General features: G+C 38.4%; 1 protein-coding gene across 4 annotated transcripts in view; it reads left to right on the top strand.

Annotated features, from left to right (window-relative positions):
- Positions 1-13,936, top strand: part of LOC136124350 (contactin-associated protein-like 3) — a 146,622-nt gene extending 132,686 nt beyond the window's left edge. For 3 of the 4 annotated variants that reach the window (XM_065879004.1, XM_065879001.1, XM_065879002.1), the window contains 3 exons: positions 9,340-9,561; positions 9,805-9,876; positions 13,743-13,936. In XM_065879004.1, the coding sequence (XP_065735076.1) occupies positions 9,340-9,561; positions 9,805-9,876; positions 13,743-13,936 (488 nt within the window). Of the gene's footprint in view, positions 1-9,339; positions 9,592-9,804; positions 9,877-13,742 lie in introns of all 4 variants that reach the window. The other variant, XM_065879000.1, reaches the window with a different exon arrangement.
- Positions 13,937-26,703: the final 12,767 nt, after the last annotated feature.

The following is a 26,703-nucleotide window of genomic DNA, read 5'->3' as shown; positions in this document are numbered from 1 at the left end:
GTTCAAGACTGTAGTGCAGGTTTGAAGGAGGGCTGTTAGGCAAGGAAAAGAGTAAAAAGTATCCAGATAAAACAGGAAGAAGTAAAATTATCTCTGTTGGTCAAGGACACGATCTTGTAGGGAATCCATGAAAAAAGCTATTAGAGTTAATAAACAGTTTTGGAAAAGATACAAGACCAACACAAAAATTTACTATATTTCTATATACTAGCAATGAGCAATACAAGAATAAAATGAAGAATGAAATAATAGAATAAATATTCTATTTACAATAGTATCAAAAATAATCAAATGCTTTGGAATAACTTTAACAAAAGAAATGCAAGACATGTACACCAAAAACAACAAAACATTGTTGGAAGGAATTATGTAAGACTTACATAAATGGAAAGGTATCTGTGTTCATGGATTGAAAGACTCAACATTGCTAAGATGGCAGCGATCCCCAAGTTTATCTACAGATTCAACACAATTTCTATCAAAATCCAAATGGCCTTTTTTTTACAAAAATTGACAAGTTGAACCCAAAATTCATATGGAAATGCAAGACAATCTTGAAAAGAAGAATAAAGTTGGAGGTCTCACCCTTCATGATTTCAAAAATTAGTACAAACTTACAGTAGTAAAGACTATGTGGTATTGGCATAAGATAGACTTATCGGTCAGTGGGCTAGATTGAGAGTCAAGAAGTAAAACTATATATATTCATGGTCAGCTGACTTTTAACATTGGCACCAGGACCATTCAATGCAGAAAACGTAATCTCTTCAACAAATGGTGCTGGCCCAATTGGATATCCACAAGTTTAAAAAATCAGGTTGGACCCCTGCCTAACACCATATGCCTTGGATTAGGCAACGGTTTTTTTAGAGAAGTTTTCTTAAAAGCCTTGGGTTAGATCATGGATTCTCAAAAGCACAAGCAGCAAAGAAAAATAAATTGGATCTCATCAAAATTTAAAACTTTTGTAATTCAAAGGACACTCTCAAGAAAGTGAAAAGACAACCCACAAAAATGAGAAAAAATATTTGCCAGTCCTGTATCTGATAAACAGAATACATAAAGAATTCTTATAACTAAACAGTAAAAAGACATAACCCAATTTAAAAATGGCCGAAGGATCTGACTAGACATTTCTTCAAAGAAGATATACAAATACGAACATGAAAAGATGTTCAAAATCATTTGTCACCAGGGAAATGCAAATCAAAACCACAAGATACCATTTCACAACCAATAGGATGGCTATGATCAAAAAGACAGACAGTAACAAGTGTCATAGAGGACATGGAGAAACTGGAACTCTTGTCCATTGCTGGTGAGAATGTAAAATTGTGCAGCTTGTCCATTGCTGGTGAGAATGTAAAAAAACAGTTTGGCAGTTCCTTAAAATGTTAAACATAGTTACCAGGTGACCCAGAAATTCCACTCCTAGGTATATACCCAAGAGAATTGAAAATATATATCCATACACAAAAGGTGTACACAAATTTTCAGAGCAGTATTATTAATAATAACCAAAAATTGGGAACAACCCCAGTGTCTATCAACTAAGGATTAGATAAACAAAAGTGGTGTACAATGGAATATTAGCCATAAAAAATAACGAAGTACTCATACATGGAACCACGTGGATGAACCTTGAAAACATTATGCTAAATGGAAGAAGATAAACACAAAAGGCCACATAATGTATGATTTCTTTTATACGAAATGTCCAGAATAGGCAAATTCATAGAAACAGAAAGTAGTTTAGATTTTCCAGGGGCTGGGAGGGAGGTTAGAGTGGGAAGTGACCACTAATGTGTACAGGTTTTCTTTCGGGGTGATAGATACTGCAATTACTGGGAAAGGTTTTACAACCCTGTAAAAAAAACCCACTGAATTGTACACTTTAAAAGTGTACAATTGTACACTTTAAAAATTGTACACTTTAAAAGGATGAATTTTATGGCATCTGAAATGAATCTCAAAAATAAGGAAAAAAATCCATTAGAGATTTATTTCTTTTGCTAATGCCTTTTCTGCACATGTACCTGGGAGAGTTAGAACACTGAGTCATAATTGGACATTTATTCTCTTGTGTGAATGAGTTTATTCAAGAACAGGGTTTGATGGGAAATAGAGGGGGAGAACTGGAAAGGCCCAGGATTAAGGACCTCTGAGATGGAGTGAGGGCACATCAAGAGAAGTCTGGACAAACCTAGTCACAATTTTAAAAAGAGCTGATGAGCTAAAAGCAGCACACATGTAGATTCTGACATTATTTCCTTGTCATGTGAAAGGGTGGCAGAGACTATTGAAATGTCATTATAGGAAGAGTTGATATAATTTACTAAAGAATATTCTTCCAGTAAATACCTGCTAGGAGTGCTTGTTAAAGTGCTTAGGGTCCCAAATCATCCCTGATTTCTTCCCAGGTATTGGTTGCAAGTGCCAGGGATAGTTTGGTGTGGTGGGGTGGGGTGCCGGGGAGAGGGAATAATTCACTTCTTTCTGACTCTGAAAATCAGGTCCCTCCAACCCTGAGCTGTTCGAAAGACAAGACTGAAAAAGTCTGTGTAGCATGATTTTCTAATTATGTCATTTATTTAGCTAGCATAAAGGAAGTTCACTCTGGTTTCATCAACTCCAAAATAAATAGCAGGTTGATACTTATATTCAGTCTAGCCAATTTCATTCACTAAAATGTTTTTAACATTCATCCATGTTGTTGCATGTAATAGTAGTTCACTTGCTCTCTTTGCTGGGTAGTCTTTTATTGCATGACTATACCACAGTTTGTTTATTCTTATGTTGATGGACAGCTGGATTGCTTCCAGTTTGGGACTGTTAATCTCCTGTATTAGCTTTATAGTTGTACCTCTTTGTATTTTTTTATCAGTTACTCTTAAGATTAATTATTCATCCTTGATTTATTATATACTACTTTGTACACTTCCCAAACTATGTAAAAACCTTATTTTTTTTCCCTTTTACTTCCTCTTCCACCCCTTTTGCCATTGTTGTCATGTATTTGACTTTTACATATTATTTTTTTCCACAAGGCATTATTATTGCTGTTGTTTTAAACAGTCAATATTCACTTCAATTATCTACATATTTACCCTTTCTGATGCTCTTCATTGCTTCCTGCAATTCCATGGACAATTCACTCTGTTTCCTGATTCTTGTTTGTAGATGAGAGCCTCAGGGAATCTTGGAAATGCTCCTTTCGCTGTTCCACTGTTTACTGCCAGTGCCTTTCAGAAACACTGTTCATTGTGGGTAGCAGAAAGCTCTCCACACACATTTTAATTCTTTGTTCCTTCCTTTTCCTTGTGAACCTTTTGTTAACATGCTTGTTCCTCACAAAACAAGAAATCATCTCGTGTGTTGGAATGCATGGCCTTGGCAATATATTTTAAAGGCAACACTACCCAATACCTGAGACAGTTGAGAATGTTTATGTCCTAAATTGTTGGAAATGTGATCGTGCTCTCAAGATTTCGTACCATAGACATTTTTTAAGAGAAAAAATATATTAAATCTGTTTTTATCCAAAGTGATTTAAGGGGTTCTACTCAAAATTACAGTAGAAGTGAACTTTATCCTCAGCCCTTAGCTCACTTTTTCCTAAACATGACTTTTCTTCACATCCACGCTCAAACCACTTTCTCCTCCCCTTCTTTCCTAGCATGAAACTGCACCTGATTGCCCCTTACTTTCTGTTGATGCCTGTGTTCTCAAACTAGAGGTTTATCAGACATTTTCATCCTGATGTGTAAATTTCTAATAATGCACTAAGTATTCTCCTAAGGTTCCCCCACCTTTTTTTTCTCTTTACACTTTAAAGGGAAGAAAATTTTTGAGCCAAAAGGAAGGAACTTAATGATGGAATGTCAGGAGTCAGCTAACAGGGAAGATGGATTTGCACTCATTGTCTTTCTAAGCACAGTTCTATTTTTTTTTTTTAACATCTTTATCGGGGTATAATTGCCTTACAGTGGTGTGTTAGTTTCTGCTTTATAACAAAGTGAATCAGTTATACATATACATATGTTCCCATATCTCTCCCCTCTTGCATCTTCCTCCCTCCCTATCCCACCCCTCCAGGCGGTCACAAAGCACTGAGCTGATATCCCTGTGCTATGCGGCTGCTTCTCACTAGCTATCTACCTTATGTTTGGTAGTGTATATATGTCCATGCCTCTCTCTCGCTTTGTCACAGCTCACCCTTCCCCCCACCCCATATCCTCAAGTCCATTCTCCAGTAGGTCTGTGTCTTTATGCACATATGGTCACCTTATCTTTGATAAAGGAGGCAGGAATGTACAGTGGAGAAAGGACAGCCTCTTCAATAAGTGGTGCTGGGAAAAACTGGACAGCTACATGGAAAAGAATGAAATTAGAACACTCCCTAACACTACACACACAAAAATAAGCTCAAAATGGATTAAAGACCTAAATGGAAGGCCAGAAACTATCAAACTCTTAGAGGAAAACATAGGCAGAACACTCTATGACATAAATCACAGCAAGATCCTTTTTGACCCACCTCCTAGAGAAATGGAAATAAAAACAAAAATAAACAAATGGGACCTAATGAAACTTCAAAGCTTTTGCACAGCAAAGGAAACCATAAACAAGACCAAAAGACAACCCTCAGAATGGGAGAAAATATTTGCAAATGAAGCAACTGACAAAGGATTAATTTCCAAAATTTACAAGCAGCTCATGCAGCTCAATAACAAAAAAGTACAGTTCTTTTAATTCGGATGCTGACTTTGTGTGGACCTGTTTCTGGGAAATGCCGCTTGGACCATAAGACTTGCCTCTACTCCCGGTTCAGCTTGCTTGTGCCCCTGAACCTAGGAACTATAGGGCCAGTCCAGCAGGCAAGAGGAGGCAGGAAAGTGTGAATGAGAGAGCTGGGGTAGGAGTTTGCCCTCTGGACTGGAGGAGGAGTACACAGCAGTCTTAGGGTGGTATGTGAAGACCGTGGATCCTGGGGAAAATTTGCCTTGCAGAGAACTCAAGACTTCCAAAGGGAAGGTCAACATTGCTCCACATTACGGTCCCCATCCTCTCTGCTCCTCCTGGAGCTGAGAAAGGGATGGATTGTTGGGCCACATCCTTCCTACCGTGGTGAGGGTGAGGGTGAGAGACCTCTTCCTGTGCTTTATAAGGAGTCAGATAGTCTGAATGCAGGTCTGCTGCTGACTATAGGGCAGAGAAGCTGCACTGTCCACAGTGTCAGGACCTGTGTATCGTATAACATCCTTAACCATGGAGTCCCAATAAGCAGTCCCAATAAATAAATAAGTAAATAATGATGCCACCACTAAAGGAATCTAAAAGCAAGAGTAGGGGTAGAGAAAGAAGAAAAAACAATAAATAAAATTTCCTGCATCAAAATAGAGCTATTGAAGAAGACGGAAGACAACTAGGATGAAACTTGGCACTCAAAGAGATTTTAATAAAGTCACACACACAGACACAAGCACCAACTCTGGTAATTAAAATATGATTTTTCAAAATTTCACTGGGTGATCTAAAGGAGAAAATCATCACTGGTTATCCTTAAATAGTGGCATGGAGTATCATGTAGATGAAATGTCTCAAGCCACAGAGCAAAAAGATTAAGACGTAGAAATTAGGAGGGAAAAATAAAACATTTGGAAGTTAGATCTAGAAAACCTAATATGAACAAATAGAGGTCCAGAAAGAGAATTAGAAGCAAAGATAATACTTACGTATTAAAAAAATTTCTCTGAGCTAAAGGAAAACCTGAGTTGCAGATTGAAAGGACTCACTGATTCTGATGAGAAAAGACACACATCTGGGGAAATTCTGGGAAAATCCGTGAATTACAAAACCATAGAGAAAAATCTTCCAGACTTTCTAGACAGAAGTTAGTACAATGGAAAATAATGATATTGACATCAGCATCCAACTTCTCATTTGCAGCAATAGAATAAAAATGAGAGAATGATATACTGCTAAGAAGAATGGTTGCAACTCATACATCTAACATATAATTTATCTGACCAGGTTAAAAAAAGATATTTTGGATGACAAGGAAAGATTGAGATTAAATACTAATCAAGTTTCCCATCTTAAGAAAATACTAGAGAATTACTCCAATCAAAAAATGAATCAAAACCATGACCTCAGGATGGAAAATTGACAGGAAACTGTGAGCACCAAACCTTTCAATGTATATTTATACCCACATGTACATGCATAACATAGTTACAGCTACATGATTAATGATAGGCTCTCCAGGTACATATAAATCCACCCATACACATTCACACTCACAAATCCACATATATGTATAAATATTAAGTACAGTCTTGAAATACAGGAAAATATAATGCAATATGACATGATACTGATGTTTCTTTCCTTAGTAACAATGCTATCTAAAGGCATGAAGTTAGGTTATCTTTAAAAAATAAATTCCACAAAATTGGCCTAATTCATTATGATAAATGTCTGCCTGAGATTCCTTCTGTTACCCTTGCCTAGTAGTGCTCAGGTCAGACTTTGACCAGGAACAGGAAAGCTAGTATTTGTCCAACAACTAAAACTTTTATTTTACCTGTAATTTTTTTTTTTTTCAGATGTTAGCCTTGCAAAAGTCCTGTGTTACTATTGCAGTGTCTCCCATTTTATTTCTTCTTGACATTCTCTCAAGTTTACATAAGCAAGGGTGCCTTTCTTTAAGAAATAGATAATAGGGCTTCCCTGGTGGCGCAGTGGTTGAGAGTCCGCTTGCGATGGGGGGTACGCGGGTTCGTGCCCGGTCCGGGAAGATCCCACATGGCACGGAGTGGCTAGGCCCGTGAGCCATGGCCGCTGAGCCTGCGCGTCCAGAGCCTGTGCTCCGCAACGGGAGAGGCCACAACAGTGAGAGGCTCGCGTATCGCAAAAAAAAAAAAAAAAAGAAATAGATAATATCTGAATGCAAAATTTAAAAAGTAAAGTCATCTTTAAACTACCCTTTTAATTGATAATCCTTTAGTTGGGTTGTGCCTAGCTCATTTTACTTCAGTGTACTTAAGGAGCTACCTGAAATTCCACATGCATAAAGATCTTTGATGTCTCGTATAATCACCTTTGCCAAGGTAGCTATATGTGTCAGACAGATGTCTATTATGATTATAACAATGCAAATGCATGCCACCAATTTTAGTTGTTTTTAGAGGTCTTTTCCATAGCAAACATTTACTTTTGCAACTTTAAAATCATGAACAGAATTTTGTAAGCCCAAGTAACTCCCAATACATTTGCTGAAAATCTCAAAGTTAGGCCATTTTTCTTGAAGGTACAGCTCTTTTCCAAGCCAGAAGAAATAAGGATACAGAATATTTGGTTTTCAGGAATTATAGACTGAAATAGTGAGATGAAGTTTAACAGGAAAAACGGTGAGACCTGTAATAAGATTCAGGAAATCCACCCCATGAGTTTGTATGGGAGGCAACACTTGACCTCTCCTCTCTTAGGGTCTATGGCTGGACCTGAGAATTAAATTGACATAAGACAGATTAACAGGGGAAAAGCATACAGATTTTTAAATGTACATGGGAGTCCCTACAGGAAAATGAAGACCCAAAAAGCAGATAGGTCGAAGTGTTTATATATGAGGTTGAACAGAGAGTGGTGATTGTGAAAAAGCAACTAAAATGTATGAGGAGATGAAAGGAAGATAGGGGTTATTTTAACAAGGTTGGTATGTACAGATTTCTCTGGGCTGGTCTCCTTATCTCTGGTCATAAAAATGTATTTTTCCTCCTGGTACAAAAAGGGCAGCTTTCCCATAAGAGTTTTATCTCCTGCTTTCAGGAACAGAAAGCGGATGTCAGTGTCCTTGTACCTGCTGTTTTTCAAGAAAATAATCCTTATGCCAAAATGGCATATTTGGGGGTGGCATATTCTGCTATCCTTCAAATAGAAGCTTCAGGGTATGTTGTTTAACTTTAGTGACAATGAGGGTGTGTTTAGTTACCACGACATTCAGTAAAACTCAGTGGCATAAGATGGCAGCCAACTATGGACGTACATTTTTATCTGGAGCCAATGCAAGTAATCTTTCATCACAAGGTCAGTCCTCTGAATTTCTCAGGTCACACCTTGAGAGTGACACATTTTTAAAAATTTCAATACCCAAACTGTCCACAGAAGGGTGGTAATGGGACTAAATTTATTCTTTGATTATAAAATATATATTGCATGCATCCTATGTAACAGACATTAAGTTAAGTGCAGGGGGAGGCAAGAATAAAACACACTACCCACCACGGGCTTTCCACATGTTGCATGAGAGAGGGATGATCCAAGGAGAGTGACCTTCTGTAACTGATGCACCAGGCGAGGCTAGCTGGAAGCGTGGTTACACACCCCTGGCTTCAGAGTTCAAATGCCACTATTCACGAGTCTATAAATCGCTTAGCACAATGCCCAGCCTATGGGAATCATTTGGTAATCATTTGGTAAATTCTTGGTAGCTGTTGATGATTGTTTGAAAAAGAAGAGGCAACGAGCCTTTCTACACAAGGTGAAGTGAGAGGGAGTTTGACAGCAGATGCCAAAGTTGCCTCATACTTATGTGGTTTCCTCTGTGGGGGACATGGACGCTTCCCAGACTGATACATTTAAACTTGAAGTCTACAGCTAAGGGCCTTTGGTCAGATTTCGTGCCCACTGAGCAAGCGCACTGCGGGATGTAATCATAGCTGAAGTGAACGAATAGATGTTCTCTCCTGTGTCCGTCGCTGCTCTTCTTCGGTCTTATTAACCAACTTCTGTCAGATGGGGCTGAGGGCGGGGATCAGGAGGGGGTTGATGGCGGCAAAAGCCTTGATTTATGGACCCGAGACAGAGACCACCTTTGTGAAGAGGGGGAAAGGAAGTGTGGTGCGGAGTTCCCAGGGCAGCACTTGCAGTTACGGAGAGGCCCTCTCTGTGGGGCTCAGAACAGTCAGCCAGAATAAAGTGTTAATTGTGAGGGAACTGCAAGAAGGGATTCCCAGAACGCTGCTGTCCCCCAACCCAGGAGACCTAAATTACTGGCCACAAAATGCTATTAAAAATATTTTGAAAAATGCATTGGCGGAGGATTTCATTCGTCAGTGCCCCGTGACTGCATCCAAAGAAGCTTCACTTGACTCACACGGGGAGTGAGCACCCGCAGGGCATCAACCAAGGCGGCAGGTACCGACTCTGGCTCTTTCCAAAAAACGAAGGGCTCGGAGGGAAGTTCAGTTCATCACTGCTGCGCAGACTCAGGCTATTCCTGCGTCCCCGCCAGTAGCTCCTGAGCCCTAACGGTGTGTCCCACTTCTTTGCCCGCAGGGCCTCCCGGCGCGGATCGCGACACGCAGCGGGCTGGCGCGCTAGGCTTCACCGGCTGCCTCTCGGCAGTGCGCTTCGGTCCCGCCGCCCCGCTGAAGGCGGCGCTGCGCCCGGGCGGGCCCGCCCGGGTCACTGTCCGCGGACACGTGGCCGCCGCGTCCCGCTGCGCGGAGGGGGCGGGTCCCGGAGCTCCAGCGCCGGAGGCGACCCGACCGCTCTCAGGCGGCGCAGGTGCGTGGCCCTTTGACCGCGGTCACTCTGCGCCCGCGGTCTTCCACCCAGTCTTCATCCCAGAGGTTTCCAAAAGTCCTCTTTTCGTACACCTTCCCCCTTCCCTGGTCTTTCCATTCTCGGTTCTTCGTTTCAAGTTCATTTCTGTCTCTGCGTTGTCTCCTCTTCTTTCAAATGTTGTGGATTTCTCAAAAGTTCTCCTTTCCACTCTCTGTCATTCTTTTTCTACTGTAGGTCGTTCTGGATCAACAGATGAGGGAACGCCCTTAGTTAACGCGAACAGAAGTGACTCCGCGGTCATCGGAGGTAACGAGGCCGCGAATGACCTCGTCCTTGGAGTTGTTGTCACTGTTAGCAAAGTCCAAAACATATCCGTGAGAATCCATGCTGATTGTGAGATCAATGGCAGTGGCAGGCCACATACAATTGCTCATGTTCTTGACGTGATTGTACCGAATTCAGCTCCTTTGGAGATACTTAGGAGAAGGAATCGATGGCTCCACTGAAACACTTTTTAAAGGATGGTTGCCAAACTACAGAATAATAGGATTTTCATTTGAATATAGCCATAAGTATCTCTCAGGATATATACATATTTAAGATGCATTTACTTTTACTTCTTTGATTTAAAATAGCCATGGACCTCTCAGTCTCTTAGCCCAAAACATTTAAAAATAAGATTAAAAATAAAACATACTGGGAGAAGCACCTAAGCTATGCAAATTGCCATTTTCCTGAACATAAAGATATAGAACTGTGTCTGGCATCAAGCTTATCTTAGGATGGAGAGATAGATAGATAGATGGAAAGCGATATCCATCAAATAAATCCATTCATCTATATGCATATATATATATTTGAAGAAGTAAAACTAATCGCATCTTAAATATCTTCTAATATATCCTTTGAAGCAAAATTTATCCAGGTCTGACTCAAAAAATTAATATTCAATTCTCCCTCCTTATCATTCAAGGAACGTTTTAATTTGTTTAATTAGATTATTGGAATGTGAGTAATTTGCAAACTCTGCTTGGTGAGTAGAAATAAACTGCTCTCCATTCCTTGCTACCTCAAAGTGAGGTAATTACTGCTAGAGCTGGGTGATAGGACTGGGCGTCCACTGTTCAGGCCGGCTACACACCTGCTCAGATTGGATCTGTTCATTTCGTCTGTATCCATCCAGACACCAGTTTTCTCCAGACGATTAGGAAAGTATTCAGACATTTTAAAGTGCTGACCCTATCTATGTAAGAATTTTAACATTTCCATTTCTGTCTCAACTACTTTTATTTTTGTAATGAATGAGGAATATGACCTCCATTTTATAACTCCAAGAACAAATAAAAACCATAAATGTTATTTAGAATGCATATCTAAAAGGAATAACTTTTGTTTTAAATTTTAAATTAAACCTTAATCCTAAATCATTCTAATTTATTTTTAATGAGAAGACTTCACTATAATGCCAAAGCTAAGTGAAAATAAATCAACTTAAATGTGATTAACATTTACAAAGTAGGAATCCAAGTTCAAAATTTCACGAATTATCATAGTTTGTTCTCTTTTACTAGCAAGACCAGAGATAATAGTCAAATTGATGGTAGAACAAATATGTGGTCCTTAGAGTTTTATTGCTCTTGCTGAATATCATTCCCCTGAGAAATCCTACTTGGTTCCTGATACATGGGATGGAGAATGAGAGCACAGAAGGTCTTAGGGACAGAATGGTTCAGTTTACTAGGCCCTACAATTCACTTGAACCTGCCTTCCATCTGTGTGGTGGCCGGTTGCTGGGTGGTTTGTCAGTCACTGAGTATATAGACTTCCAGTGTATTGTTCCAAAAAGAATTATCAGACTTTTTTCTAATTGATCACAGACTGCACCCACATGTGAAATATTTGATCTGTTTAAAGGATTATCCCAATAGGTGGATTTCTCCATGTTCTGCATCATTATTTTCTCCTCTTGTAAACAAAGGGAGTGTTATAGGAGAGGAGAATCAACCTAAGCAATATTCAAACTTGGTAAGCCAGAGATCACAGAGGGTTTCTTGCCAAGGGATCCATATTGTAGATGGGCAGGTGGATGCATAGAGAAAGAGACAGATGTGTAGATAGACGGAGACACAGGCAGACATGAGCGTTTGTCAAAAACACCCTTACACTGGAGTTGCTGATAGGAAGGTTATGAAAGGCATCAGATGCATTATTCAAATTATCTCAATCTCATCAGATAGGGGGTAGAGATAGAAGTTTTTCTAGGATCCCACCAAACCTCATGAAACAAAAACAAGCTAGAGTTAGACGTGATCAATCACATACAGAAAACCCTGGATGTATAGGTGGGTCAGTGTAATAGTGAGAGTCATCATATAATCAAGTGGCTTGATCAATGTTATTGAGAGTTACTGGTCCCTGACACTAAAATTGGATATGATATAGCTCTTAAAGCAAGATCCTGTAGCTAGACATAAAAATAACTAAAGTAACTGTGTTGTTTGTTCCCAAGTGAGATGCAAAATATATTGAAAGTAATGAATATTCTACTTATGAATACTTAAGAATATTCACAAAATAGTAAATATGCTACCTCCTCTCAGGTAAGAAGGGGTCTGGGTTCCTGATAGCATGTGCCCAGGAATCTCTGTGACCAGTTATACCCAACCAAGCTTTGAGTTTGTTGGGCTCCATTACACTTGCTTATGTCTGTCCCAGAGTATAATGAAGAGCCCTCATTTTGCAATACAAATTTTGATTTATACAACTAAGCAGTAACATATGTTTGCTTACATTTGTTAAATGGAGATATTAATTAATGCCTGTGTCAGTCATCTTAAAGCTATATTAACTAGTGAATGCTTCTTTTTATCTATTTGTTTCAGAATGGATTCCTTCTTCACTAATGTGATATAGCTTGATATAGCTATGGCTTAGCTTGACAGTCTCAACCCTGATGGTGCATTAAAATAATCTGAAGAGCTTTTAAAATAATGCTGATACCTAGGCCTCCCACCAAAAGATTCTGAGTTATTGTCTGCTATGCAGCCAAGGTTGAGAACTGCTGGCAAACCTAATGTCTTCAATACATTTCCAACAAGAGAAATGTTTTCCTTTTACTTTCCAGATAACTGAATGTTATTAGTATGTCTACAATTTTTATAAAATGGTATATTAGTTATCTGTTGCTGCATGACAAATTACCACCTATGTAGCAGCTTAACACAATCCACATGTATTATCCTTCAGTTTCTGTGAGTCAGGAGTTTGGGCACATCTCATCTAGGTCCTCTGCTTAGGGTCTCACAATGCTGAAATCAAGGGGCCTCATCTGGGGTCTTGGGCTGGGGTCTTATCTGAAGGTTCCACTGGGGAAGGAGCCACTTCCTCAGTTGCATGGTTGTTGGCTACATTCAGTGTCTTACAGAGGTAAGACTGAGAGCTTCTGAATTTTTGCTGGCTCCTGGACAGGGTCTTTCCTTAGCACTTGGAAGCCATCTGCAGTTCCTTGTCATGTGGGGTTTCCCAGCATGGCTCTTGCCACTTCATAGCCAGCAGGAAGAAAGAGACTCTAGCAAGACAGATGCTACAAGCTTATATAACATAATCATGTAATCATTTACAAATAATCAGGTACAGTCCATCACCTTTGTCATATTGTTTCGGTTAGAAGTAGGTCACGGGGGATCACACAAGGGTGTGGACCCCCCAGAGACAGGAATCACTTAAGACTCTGTTGGTCTCATAGAGATAGATGGGATACACACCACATTACTGTAGCTCAACAGTATATCAGCATTAAAATTTAATTGAATTTTCATTAAAATATACATAAGCATTTAATCACTCTGTGGTGGGGCTACACACTCTATACTTTTAAAATAATAAAAACCTGCTTGCTCAATTAGCATGAAGTGTAGGCATAACCTAAGAGACCTCATTGTGTTTCTGCATTTTAGAGTGAAAACATTCACTGAAATCCAATCATGATATGTCTTTAGGAAATTAAGGCATAAAACCTCTGTGTCTAAAGTTTGCATGGACTTAGAAGTACACTTAATGTTATAACACCACTTGGTTTCAAATTTTCTGATGATAAATGATGCTAGGGTAGATTCTAGTTAGGCTGACATTTACAGTTTATAATTTGACTTTGTGTTTTCCTTTCTCTGTAGGTGTGATAGCAGTTGTGATATTTATCTTGCTCTGCATCACTGCCATTGCTGTACGCATTTATCAACAGAGGTGGCTATATGAAAAAAATGAGTCGAATATTCCAAAAACTGGAGACAATGCTGAGACTGCTCTGAAAAGTGAGCTCAACATGCAAAGTACAGTCAGTGAAAGCCAGAAAGAGTATTTCTTCTGATCAGCAGTGGTCGTTTACGTATTACTATGATGATGTGACCGTCTTGCTAAGCCAGAGGCTCACAGTGGATGAAGCCCCCCTTCTTGGCCTCCTGGGACAGACGGTGGGTGTGCAGTGCCATCAACTTGCTCACGCATGGTCCCTGGAGGCTCTGCTCAGTGCTACTTCTTGATCTACTTATGTAACAGTGACTTAGGTGTGCTCATTAATTACCGTTTGGCAGTTTCTGACTATTCTGACTTGATCTCTAAAATTGAAATGTATTTTGCATAATTCCTTTGGGTTTTAAGTGAGAATAAGAATTTGAGCTGTGGCCCTACTCTTAAAAATTCAACACGGAAGTTTATGAAAGTCAAAGTTGGACTCTAATGTTTTGTGTTACGTGGAAACCTCCGTTATGCTTCCTTTATCAATCACCTGCTAACATTTATAAACCGGGAAGTGCTTCTCGGATGGCCTTCAGCTGCATTCCCATATTCCTGTGAACCAGAGCCCAGTGGCCAAAACTGCATTAGAAACCTGAAAAACATCTTTTTGGCTGATTGTTTTTACTATTTGTCTCTTTTAAATCAGTTTTGATACATTTTAGTGATGAAATGAGTGTTGAATGTCAGCTATGAAATTCTGCTAGTAAGTTCAGATACAGAACAGAGAATTCATAGGTAGAAAAATGAGTAAAGGATTTCAATCTGTGATAATTTGCTTATCTTTCTTTGTAATTTGTCATTATACTCTTTGTAAATTGTAATAACGATCACCTAATGAGCTCACAAAAAAATGTATATTTTCTAACTAAACTTGTGCCCATATATAAACTCCATGTTTAACATTGGAAATGTATCCTCCATCCACATCTGAATGAAATATAATCCTAAATTTATTTCCTTTATATATGAGGTGATTAAGTCACTTCACTTTTCTTTGTAGTCCTGTGATTTTTGTTTCTGAAGGTTATGTCAGCAACCCTTTGATTTCCTGTGACGGTCTGGTCATTTATTAGGGAAGAAGTCATGTTTGAACCAAATATCTTCATTTTCCTTTCTAAATTTTGAGCCGATCTAGGCAAAACATTCCCTGAGTTATCCTCTCACCTTGTTACTGCTTGGAATATCAGCGGAAGGATGCTGATGTTAAGAGAAGATACAGGTTATATGATTTGAACTAAATTTGTCATTCCGGTCAAGATTCTAGGATCTTGAGATACGTTTCCAATAGAGCACCCAAAATCAACTAGTTCATTTTAAGTAGGGTATATTTGAATACTAGGAGAGCAAAAAAATCATATTAACTCTGGGGATTGATCCAATAACTACTTTTATGGCAGTGGTCATTAGATAATTGCATGGAGTCACCATTAGTGCTGAAAAGCCAGTTATAATGAACATGCACTGCCTTCTCTATATCCCACCTGCCATGTGCCTGCCAGGTACTTACTCTGACCACAATAAGACTATCTGGATTTATGTGCATTTTGCCTTGCAATTACATTTGAGTGTATGCCTACTTTTCTGTGTTCTTTTTAAAGAATGGGAAAAGAGATTCCTTATATTGTCTTTTCTCAAAAAATTTTTCTTATGGTTCTGTATTAATTTCCTACACAGTGTAACAAACTACCACAAATTTACTGACTTAACACTACACACATTTATTATCTCACAGTTTCTGTGGGTCAGGATTTGGGCATGGGTTCACTGAGACTTCTGCAAGGCTGCAATCAAGTGTCTGCCAGGGCTGTGTTTTCACTTGGAAACTCAGCTAGGGAGGGATTTGCCTCCTTGCTCCCATGATTACTGATAGCATTCCATTCCTTACTGCTGGAGGATTGATGGAAGCTTGCTTCTTCAAAGCTAGCAGAGGAGAGAGAGGGACTCTAGAGCAAGTCTGCTAGCAAGAGGGAGTCTTGTATAATGTAATGTGATCATGGGGATGACATCGCATACCATGTGCCATATTCTGTTGGTTAAAAGCAAGTCACAGGTCTCACCCATACTCAAGGGGAGGGATTATCTAAGGACCTGAACCAGCAGGCTGAGATCATGGGGACCCTTTTAAAGTCCATCTACCATAATATTGTATCTATATTCAAGTTTCTTTAAATAAAGGATGAAAAAAGTTTAGGATGTCACTATAGCAATATGTAAAGGACCTACCTTGGTAAATGAAAAACTACATGTATGTAGTTTTTCTCCCAAAGGAATGTGCAGTTCGGGGAAGGATTCAACACAAAAATTATAGGTTCCATTAAATGCATAGCTGAGTGTAAACATCATTAAATCACTGCCACTTTAACAAGTGATCACCTTATGTTCCAAAAGAATGCATCACTTTGGTACCTGAAATTTTACAGATTTATAGATAGTGAAATCCACTGCACCATGCTCTCTTTTCTAAAGGGAAAACTTTAAAATATTTTTACCAAACTTCAGTGATGCATCATCCACTGTCCCTGACTGATTTGTAAATTTTTCCTGCTTATTTGTTAATAAAATAACATTTTTGAATTAAATTAGGAAAATATTTTAAGAAAAATTGTATGAAATTTGAACTATGAAATTATATTGTTTCTCCCTTAAAATATTAAAAAATGTGCAAATGTATACATTCTGTAGTGGTGTGTATATTACTTTATCTCTACTGTATATATAGGGAATGCCGTGATCTGTTAATATTATTTATGGTGGTATTTAAATTATCATACAAAAAGTGAGACACAAAGTAATGGATATTTACCGACTACTACTACAAGTTAAAATACCTATCAATATAGATATTTAAACCTTTGCCAGAGAACAATAATTTAACAATCACTAAGTTATTTGTTGAATGTTTACTAATACTCATAACTAGTTAAACATGATTTTCCCCAGACAGTTGGGTTTCTAGAGCACTAATTATATATATACAGATTCCAGTTGCAAATAGCATCCTTCTATGAAATAAAAGTTCAAACATAATAATTCCTCAAGTTTTATTTTCAAATAAAAAAAGGAAAATAGCATATAATTAACACTCATTATTGGGACTAGAATTTAGGAATTTCTGTTTACTTCCTTATGAAGTGAACCCTTCCCCCCACTACCTCCCCAGTATTATTTAGTAATGTAGAAAAACATATTGGGGAATTTATATTCTGTTTGTCTAAATAAACACTACTTCTGGAATTTTTTTCAATTTCTTTCATGTAGAACACTTGATAGATAATAGCTTTCAATGGATTTTTAAAAATAAAATATGATCCTCATGGTCCTTGCCTCGAAAGAAGACAAATATGATTGAAGCACTTTCCATCTAGTATTAAGTCTGACTATGCAGTTGGATTATCAAGCCATTCTTTAAACAAAGGAGATGAAATGGACATATGTTAAATAAAAGCATGTGTATTGGGTTACTTAATCTACTGTTTTGCAATCCATGTACAAAAATATTTGAGTCCCTCCGTACCTTCAATAGATCCCGGCTGTCTCTTTCCCTTTTAAAGCGTGTCTTATGGTGAGTGGCAACATGGAAGAAAGAATGAAAAAGAAAGTGATAGACATAAAATGGTCTGCACACAAAGTAGTGGAGGAAATGGATTTGATGTTTATGTATACCCACAGCCTCACAGGTGCCCATGGGCACATTTATAGGTTGGGGGATATTAATAAATTTTTGTGCACATTGAAAATAACTTACTACTTCAGCTGAATAAAAATATTTTTAACGATAGACCTATGGACTACCTAAACCGACATATGACTATTATCACTTTTTGAAAGGATGAAAGTATTCATAAACAATGGTTTAGCAAATTTAAGTTCAGAAAAAAAATCATATTTTTACCTAAAACAAAAAACAATTCATATTCGCAGAATCATAGAGATTGTCTATTGGCAGGAGCATTAAATATCCTGCCATCCAATCCTTTCCTCTCCCTTCACAGGCCTTCTAAGCAAGTCTAAGTTGCTTCGTCCAGGGTAACAACCATTTATTAGTAGTTAAGTTCGGTTCCCTGAGCCTCATTTTGCTGTACAAGTCCTCACAGGTGCAGCTCCTGCTAGCTACTGCTGAAAGTTTCATCAGAACATCAGCCACTAATATGTGCTGTAAGTTTAGTACAAGTATGGGTGGTGTTTTAGGAAGATAGGTGTGTGTGCCTAAGATGTGTGACTGAATTTATCATATGTAGATCACATTGCTGGGAAAATAAGCTGCTACTTCCTATGAAACCTCTGTTTCAGAATTACTAGTAATGCAGTACATTTGCCATCCTTTGATTATGACTGAAAAATGATGTATATTCACTTTACTGTATTATTGTTTGTGTTAAAAGTGTTACCAAATGCAAGTTTGTGTGCCCGATGCACAGTGAGGCCAAACAAACTGAAGTTTTGGAGTAGATAACTGTTTATTGCAGGGTCATGCAAGGAGATGGGTGGCTGGTGCCCAAAAACCCACAACTCCCTGAAGGGTTTCAGCAAAGCACTTCTGAAGACAAGGTGAGGGAGGGGCATGGTTAGTTGTTGCAAACTTCTTGGTGTTGGAATCCTTTTTTCCTGCCGCTGTCCATGTGGGTCAGGTCATGATGTTCCTATAAGCAGCTAACAAGACAAATGTTATCCTCTCCTCTGCAACTTTTTATCTCTATATAAATGGAGAAGTGTTATACTTTTAAAGGTCAAAGCCTTGAGAATACAGGCTATCCTGTATATTTCAGGCTATAGGCAACATTCTTTTACAAAATGTGCAGAGCCAACATGACCAAGCACAGGCAACAGAGCACATAGGTTAAAGTAAAAGGAACATATAATATGGAGTCCGACTTGTTCTTCTCTATTACAAAAGGATGAGATGCTGGATTCAGAGTTTATCACTGACTTTGTAAATACAAATGCTCTCAGGTCTAAACTTGCCCTTTAGATTTGAAAAATGAAATTTTATAAACTACCTAACATTTAAGAAATTTCTTAATATAGAACATCTATAACTGAATGTAGCACTTTGCATAACTAATCTTTGACTTTAATTCTTAAAAGCAACCAATGAGATAAAATGTTTATAATTATCCCCTCTTTACAGATCAGACACCTGCAGCACAAGGGCTTTCATTGCTTAGATGAGTGTCACACAGATAATTAATTCCTGATAGACACAGTGCAATGCAGGTCCTGACACTTCTAACAGTTGACTTGCTCCCATTTTCTTCACACTGACACACACACACACACACACACACACACACACACACACACACAAGACTTTCTACCTACTAGTGCCAGATTTATTCTTTGAATGTTTCCTAGAATGTTTAATGTGTATAGAGAAATACCCGTTTTCTTTACTGCTCAAAATTTTAAGCACATATGAATCTATCAAATAGAATTTTTCTGAACATTTTATATACTTCCACAATATACAAATTAGCTTATAAATATTAGCTTTATAAATAAAATTACTTTAATTTATAAATAAAATTACTTTAAAAAATTAGCTGCATAAATAAAATCAGGCTGACTAAAACCATCATCAAATTACCTTAAACATTTTATTACTTAGAATGTTTAATATGTCAGTTTCTCCTAAATTTTTAAATTAACTTTAAAATCAGAAAAAAGAACACTCAAATTATGAATGTGATTACAAAAATGTTTGTAACACTTATGCCCAACCTATTACAAAGCCACTGACAATGTGGCTTATATTCATTTGTGTTGTTATCAATGTTTCTACTTTGCTGAGGTTATAGCAATACTTATGCTCATACCTTCTAGGAGATTTAACAATTTGCTTCACCTAGAGTAAAAATACATCTCTCAGACCAGCCAGGGTGCAAGGTTTCAGCTGCCAGCCAAGGATTTTCAGCCAGGACATGTACTGGCTGTATCTTCCAGTGTCTTATGAATAGACTGTGAATTCACTATTTTGCCATGCTGTTTGACCTGATAGCTATTTGGTTATTTTATGTGATTTTTCAGAACCTCTGTTTGGGGGTGATAAATTACTTTTGTAAAAAAACTCATCATAATTTCATTTATTCAGCCTCTCCTACTTCTATACATAAGCCTATAACAATTCCTTAAATACAGAGATAAACGAAATTAAGCAGAAAATTCACTGATTGGTAATCTAATTAGAATTATTTCTACAATAATTTTTAATAACAACTATATTTTATCTCCATCATATCAAGCTTTCATTAAATGGATCTTTACAGTCTCAACTTGCTTGAAGATCTATAATTAGTATGATAATCGGTATTCTCTCTTGTCTCTTCAAATTGAGTCAAATGGAGTCACCTGACTCCATCATTCTTCCAGAATTCTTCCGGACTTTTTTTTTTTTAAAGGATCCTTGCTTTCTGTTCACAACATGACGATCCATAACATCTTGCTTTACTCTGTCCTAAGACATGAAATTAACTACCCTCAAGGAGTTATCTTTTCATTTAGTAAAGTATTAGAAGCTGAAATAAAAACAATATGAGAATGTTTCTCATGTATACTGCTGAAAGGTCGGATTGCTAAGCCACTTTAGAGACAAGGGTGGAAATAATATTTTAAGGTAATCAATTCAAAGTGATATTCCCAGTTTAAGGTTAATGCTGCACATAGATTTTTCTAACAAAAATTTAAATTAACCAACCCATATGAAGGGCTTAGCACAGCCCCTCGCCCATAGTATATGCTATTATAATTTACTGCTTTGGTTGAGTTAATTGATACTTTGGAGATGTCATATATATCAAGTAAGCTGAAATGGAATTTAAAATGATTATTTGGCTATTTTTTCAATATGAGCTGTGGATTCAAATATTTTAAGCCCCATGGGGAAACTGCATCCACTGAAAGTAACTAGTGGGACTTCCCTGGTGGTGCAGTGGTTAAGAATCCACCAGTGCAGGGGACATGGCTTCAATCCCTGGTCCGGGAAGATCCCACATGCCATGGAGCCACTAAGTCTGTGCGGCACAACTACTGAGACTGCACTATAGAGCCCACAAGCCACAACAACTGAGCCCGCATGCCACGGCTACTAAAGCCCGCGCACCTAGAGCCCATGCTCTGCAACAAAGGGAAGCCACCACAATGAGAAGCCCATGCACTGCAACAAAGAGTAGCTCCTGCTCGCCAAAACTAGAGAAAGCCCACACACAACAATGAAGACTCAATGCAGCCAAAAATTAATTAAAAAAAAATACACATTAAAAAAAGAAAGAAACAAGTTAATTGCAATTTTATCTCCATGTTGGAAACATTTGGACCATTATACCTATGAGCATAGAGAAGTAATAGAAGTATTACAATGGACTATTACTCAGCGATAAAAAGGAACAAAATTGAGTCATTTGTAGAGACGTGGATGGTCCTAGAGTCTGTAATACAGAGTGAAGTAAGTCAGAAAGAAAAAAATAAATATACATTAATGCATGTATGTGGAATCTAGAAAAATGGTACAGATGAACCTATTTGTAGGACAGGAACAAAGACACAGATGTAGGGAATGAACCTGTGGGCACGGTGAGGGGGGTGGGATGAATTGGGAGATTGGGATTGGCATATGTGCGCTGCCATGTATAAAACGGATAGCTAGTGGGAACCTGCTGTATAGAACAGGGAGCTCAGCTCAGTGCTCTGTGGTGACCTAGATGGATGAGGTAGGGGGGAGGGTGGGACGGAGGTCCAAGAGGGAGGGGATATATGTATACATACAGCTGATTCACTTCATTGTACAACAGAAACTAACACAACATTGTAACGCAACTCTATCCCAATTAAAAAAAAAAAGAGAGAGAGAGTAATGTGGTCCTCCACATCAGAAGAAACTCACAGTTACAGGAGCAAGGACACCTGAGGGCCAGGCCCTGTTTGCCCCATTTGGGGCCTGCACACCAGGATCAGATTTTTAAGCTGCATGATTACTAAAGTACCAACCTGTCTCTTGTGTGCAAATGCAGGCATTCAACCTAGAACTGTATATTCAGAAGATTTTGAAAAAGGAGGACAAAGTCAAGATATTTTGGATAAACAAAAAATGAGCAAGTCTGTCCCATTAAGAGCCTCATGAATGAAATTTTAATTAATTGTGCTGCTCAGTAGAAATTTCTAGAGGATAGAAAAGTAGTTACCAGCCACACTGAGCATGTGAAATACGGCTACTCTTGTAAGCAGCTCTTCACAGGAAACAGCCCTCTGCAGGAAGCCCCTTTCCTTGCCACTTTAGCAAAGCTATATTGTAACTAACTTTTAACCAGTCACCCCCATGCTCTACTTTTCTTCCGCAGGAGCACTCCTTTCAAACCTTTTAATCACACAACACCTTGCCTATCTTGTTGATTCTTTCTGTAGATCAAAAGAAGTAGGAATGAAGAATATGTAATTAACGGATGACCACAGCTCTTCCCTAGCTTCCCCTTCGGTAATCTCAGAAACAAACTGTGTGACCAAACTGTGTGAACAAGGTAACATCTAGAGGAAGATAACAAGAAGTCCACGAGCCTGCATGCAGTGGGGGATGGCGAGGGCTCTGACCCTTTATCTCAGTAATTAACTGAGATTACTTCACTTCTTTCCTTTAAAACTTTCATGGCTGAGCAGACTCTTCGGAGGTGTTTTTTTTGTTAGTTTGGTTTTTTTTTTTTTTGCGGTGCGTGGGCCTCTCACTGTTGTGGCCTCTCCCGTTGCGGAGCACTCCGGACGCGCAGGCTCAGCGGCCATGGCTCACGGGCCCAGCCACTCCGCGGCATGTGGGATCTTCCCGGACCGGGGCACGAACCCGTGTCCCCTGCATTGGCAGGTGGACTCTCAACCACTGCACCACCAGGGAAGACCCCGGAGGTGGTTTTTTGGAGACAGTCCACCATCTCCCCAGATTGCCGGCATTCTGATTAAAGACAACTTTCCTTTCTACTGTTTGAGTTTTTGTAAGCAGTGAGCAGCAGAACCCGATTCATTCGATAACACTCTGACTTAGGAACTAAATTTTAATGTTGTTTAATGTTAATTACTTTAAATTTAACTAACCACATGCGGCTAATGGTTACTATACTGGATGTCACGAAAAGATGTAAAACAAGCACAAAGAAAGCATTCCTAGGAACTATAGGGTCTGAGATGAAAGAAGAAATGAGGTGCACAGAGTTAAATATGTGAATAAATCAGAATAAGAACTGAATATACAAAATAATAATAACAATAATAATAATGTTCTTGTAGAACTTTTAAAAAGAATGAATACGTCAATAAGATGGTGAATCTATTAATATTCAGATATACTTAATGACATGGTAATTACATACCGTTCAACTTAATTTGTTCTAGGTTCTTACATTGTTAGAGAGGAGGGTAAGGGCATAGTTAAAAAAGAGAGACTCTGCTTTAGAAGACTAGTAAAGAGCCAAAGGAGCATGGCTGGGAGAAAATTATCTTAGTATTCTGGATTGAGCCCTTTGTATTTAGGGGCAGACAGCTGGCCACTGGCAACTCCAACTATCCAGCAACCCTTTTTTAAAGGGATTAAAGGGTTCAGGGAGCGGAGTCGCATGAGGCATTTATACAAAAGCTATCCTTTGTATCTGATTCTTCCTTCCCACCTGAGCAGTGGGGTGTTACAGAGTGTTTGGAGCCATGTGGTCCTTTCCTCTTAGATAAAGTGTCCCAGGCAGGAAGAGGATCCTAGACATCAGCAGTCAAAAATCTTTTCACAAAAAGTCTAAGTCCTGGTGGACTCAAGTTCTTCACTTATTCAAGGAACAATTCCTCCAATGTAACACAAAATATTTCAGGATAAAAAAGCACATTTGTGATAGCAAAGCCAGACAAAGATAATATAAAAGACAGGTTTAGATGACGGCTTGTTGAAGGCTATACCCAAGGAAGGAATGTTGAATCTTGTCAGTGCTTTTTCTGCAACAACTGAGATGATCATATGGTTTGGGTCCTTCATTCTGACAATGTGGTATATTATACTGATTGCTTTTCATATGTTGAATCATCCTCGTATTACAGGAATAAACCTTCCTTGGTCAAGGCGTATATCCTTTGAACATACTGTTGAATTCAGGTTGATAGTATTTTGTTGAGGGTTTTTGCATCAAAATTCATCAGGGCTATTGGTCTGTAATGCTCTTTTCTTGTAGTTTCTTTATCTGGCCTTGGTATCATGGTAATACTGGCCTCATGGATTGAGCTTGGAAGTGTTCCCTCCTGTTCAATTTTTTTGAAAGAGTTCCAAGAGGATTAGTGGTAATTCTTCTTTAATTGTTTGGTGGAATTCTCCAGTGAAGCCATCTGGTCCTTAGCTTTTCTTTGTTAAGAGGTCTTTGATTACTGATTTAATCTCCTTACTAGTTATTGATCCGTGTAGAATTTCTAGTTCTTCACGATTCAGTCTTGATAAATTGTGAGTCTCTAGGAATTTTTCCATTTCTTCTTGGTTATCCAATTTGTTAGCATACAACTTTTCATAGTATTCTCTTACATTTCTTTTTATTTCTGTGGCATTTGTTGTAATGTTCCCTTTTTCACTTCTGATTGTATTTATTTGAGTCTTCTCTATTTTTTTCTTACATAATGTAGCTAAAAACATGTTGATCTTTTCGGGCTTCCCTGGTGGCGCAGTGGTTGAGAGTCCGCCTGCCGATGCAGGGGACACGGGTTCGTGCCCCCGTCCGGGAAGATCCCACATGCCACAGAGCGGCTAAGCCTGTGAGCCATGGCAGCTGAGCCTGCGTGTCCGGAGCCTGTGCTCCGCAACGGGAGAGGCCACAACAGTGAGAGGCCCGTGTACCGCAAAAACAAACAAACAAAAAACTTGTTGATCTTTTCAAAAACTCAGTATCATTGAAAAATTTTGTCATGTGTTACAACATGGATGAATCTTGAAGACATTATGCTAAGTGATATAAACCAATCACAAAAAGATGACTGCTCTATGCTTCTGTGTATATGAAGTGTCAAAATTTGTTAAATTCATAGAAACAAATTATAATGGTGATTACCATGGGCTGGGGAAAGGGGGAAAAAGGGAGTTTTTTGATGGGTATAGAGTTTCAGTTTTATAAGATATAAAAGTTCTGGAGATCCGTTTCACAGCAAGGTGAGTATACTTAATAGTACTCAATTTGAATGCTACACTTAAAAATGGTTATGATAGGAAATTTTATGTTGCGCTTTTTTTTACAACAATTAAAACACACACATCCTAATGAAAGCCTACTCCCTCTAGCCAAAGGACACAGGAAAGGCAGCCTACAAGACAGAAAACTTTTAGACAAGAACTGCTCTACTCCAGACAACATCACAGAAAAATCTGTAGTCCCATCCTCAAACATGCTACCAAATATCACATGGGGATCCTAGACATCTACCCTCACAAAGCTATAATGAATTACCCCAATCCATGCTCCCCACCAGTGCAGTGTCAGAGAAGGTTCATTAAGCAGTCCCGGCATTCATCCCCACCTGTCGGTATCATGGAAAGCACATGGGAGGCTGGATTTTCACCCCTACCCAGTAGTAGTATGGTGCCCCCACAGGGGTGATGGAAAAAGAGGTCTGGTGGATAGTCAGGACTTTCCCTACCTGCCTGTGGAAACAAGACCACTCCCCACTCCCAGCAGTGCTGTTGGAGGCCATAGAGAGAGAAGTCACAAGATACTTCTACCTGTCTCAGCCAGGGAGGTATCATAGAGACCCTAGTGTGGAGTCAGAACCCCACCCCTGCCTAGGAGTAAAAAGAACCCTTCATGAGAAATCAATGGAGACGAGTGGAAGCACTTCTACCCCACCTGCCAAAACTAAGCTGGTATTCCCTACTTACTCTATATGACCAGTGTGAAAATAAACTAGCTAAAATAGGAGGTTTAAAGAAGATACACATTCTCATTATATTTATGAGCTATTATATTTATACCCCAAATATTCAGTTTCAGTAGCAAATCATCCATCATATCAAGAATGAAGGAAGATCCCAAACAGAATGAGAAAAACCAATCAACAGATCCCAAGACCAAGGTGGCAGACATGTTAGAATTATCTGACAAAGACATTAAGTCAGCTATCATAAAAAAGCTTCAATAAGCAATTATGAGCAAATAAATTTGACTATTCTATGTAGATGTGTACATCTTTTTGAGGTTATTCTACTTGGAGTTTGTTAAGCTTCTTGGATGTGTAGATTTTGATTGTTTTAATAAAATTTGATGACTTTTTAGCCAATATTTCTTCAATACATTTTTTTCTGTACCTTTTTCTTTCTCTTCTCTTGCTGGAATTCTTATTATGCATATGTTGGTATACTTAACAGTATCCCACATCTCTCTGAGGCTCTGTTTATTTTTATTCATTTTTTCTTCTTTCAGCTCCTTAGATTGGATAATCTCACTTAACTTATCTTCAAATTTAATTATTCTTTCTTCTTCCAGTTCAAATCCATTATTAAATTTTTCTAGTGAGTTTTTAATTGTACTGAAAACTTCTATTAGTTCTTATTTATAATTTCTATGTCCTTATTGATTTCTCAATTTGGTGAGACACAATTATCATACTTTCCTTCAATTCTTTAGATGTGATTTGCTTGGTTTACATTCTTTGCATGTATTTATAATAGCTGATTGACTATTTTTGTCTACTAATTCCAGCAACTAGGTCATATCAGGAGATTTTCTGTGGTTGATTGTTTTCCAGTTTCTTTGCATGTTTCATAATCTTTTGTTGAAAACTGAACCTTACAGATACTATATTGTAACAAGTATGGTATCAAGTTCTTTACTCTTCCCTGAATTTCTTACTATT

This window comes from Phocoena phocoena, chromosome 6 (genome assembly GCF_963924675.1).
Source record: "Phocoena phocoena chromosome 6, mPhoPho1.1, whole genome shotgun sequence".
NCBI lineage: Eukaryota > Metazoa > Chordata > Mammalia > Artiodactyla > Phocoenidae > Phocoena > Phocoena phocoena.
This window is presented reverse-complemented; position numbering and strand designations above follow the sequence as displayed.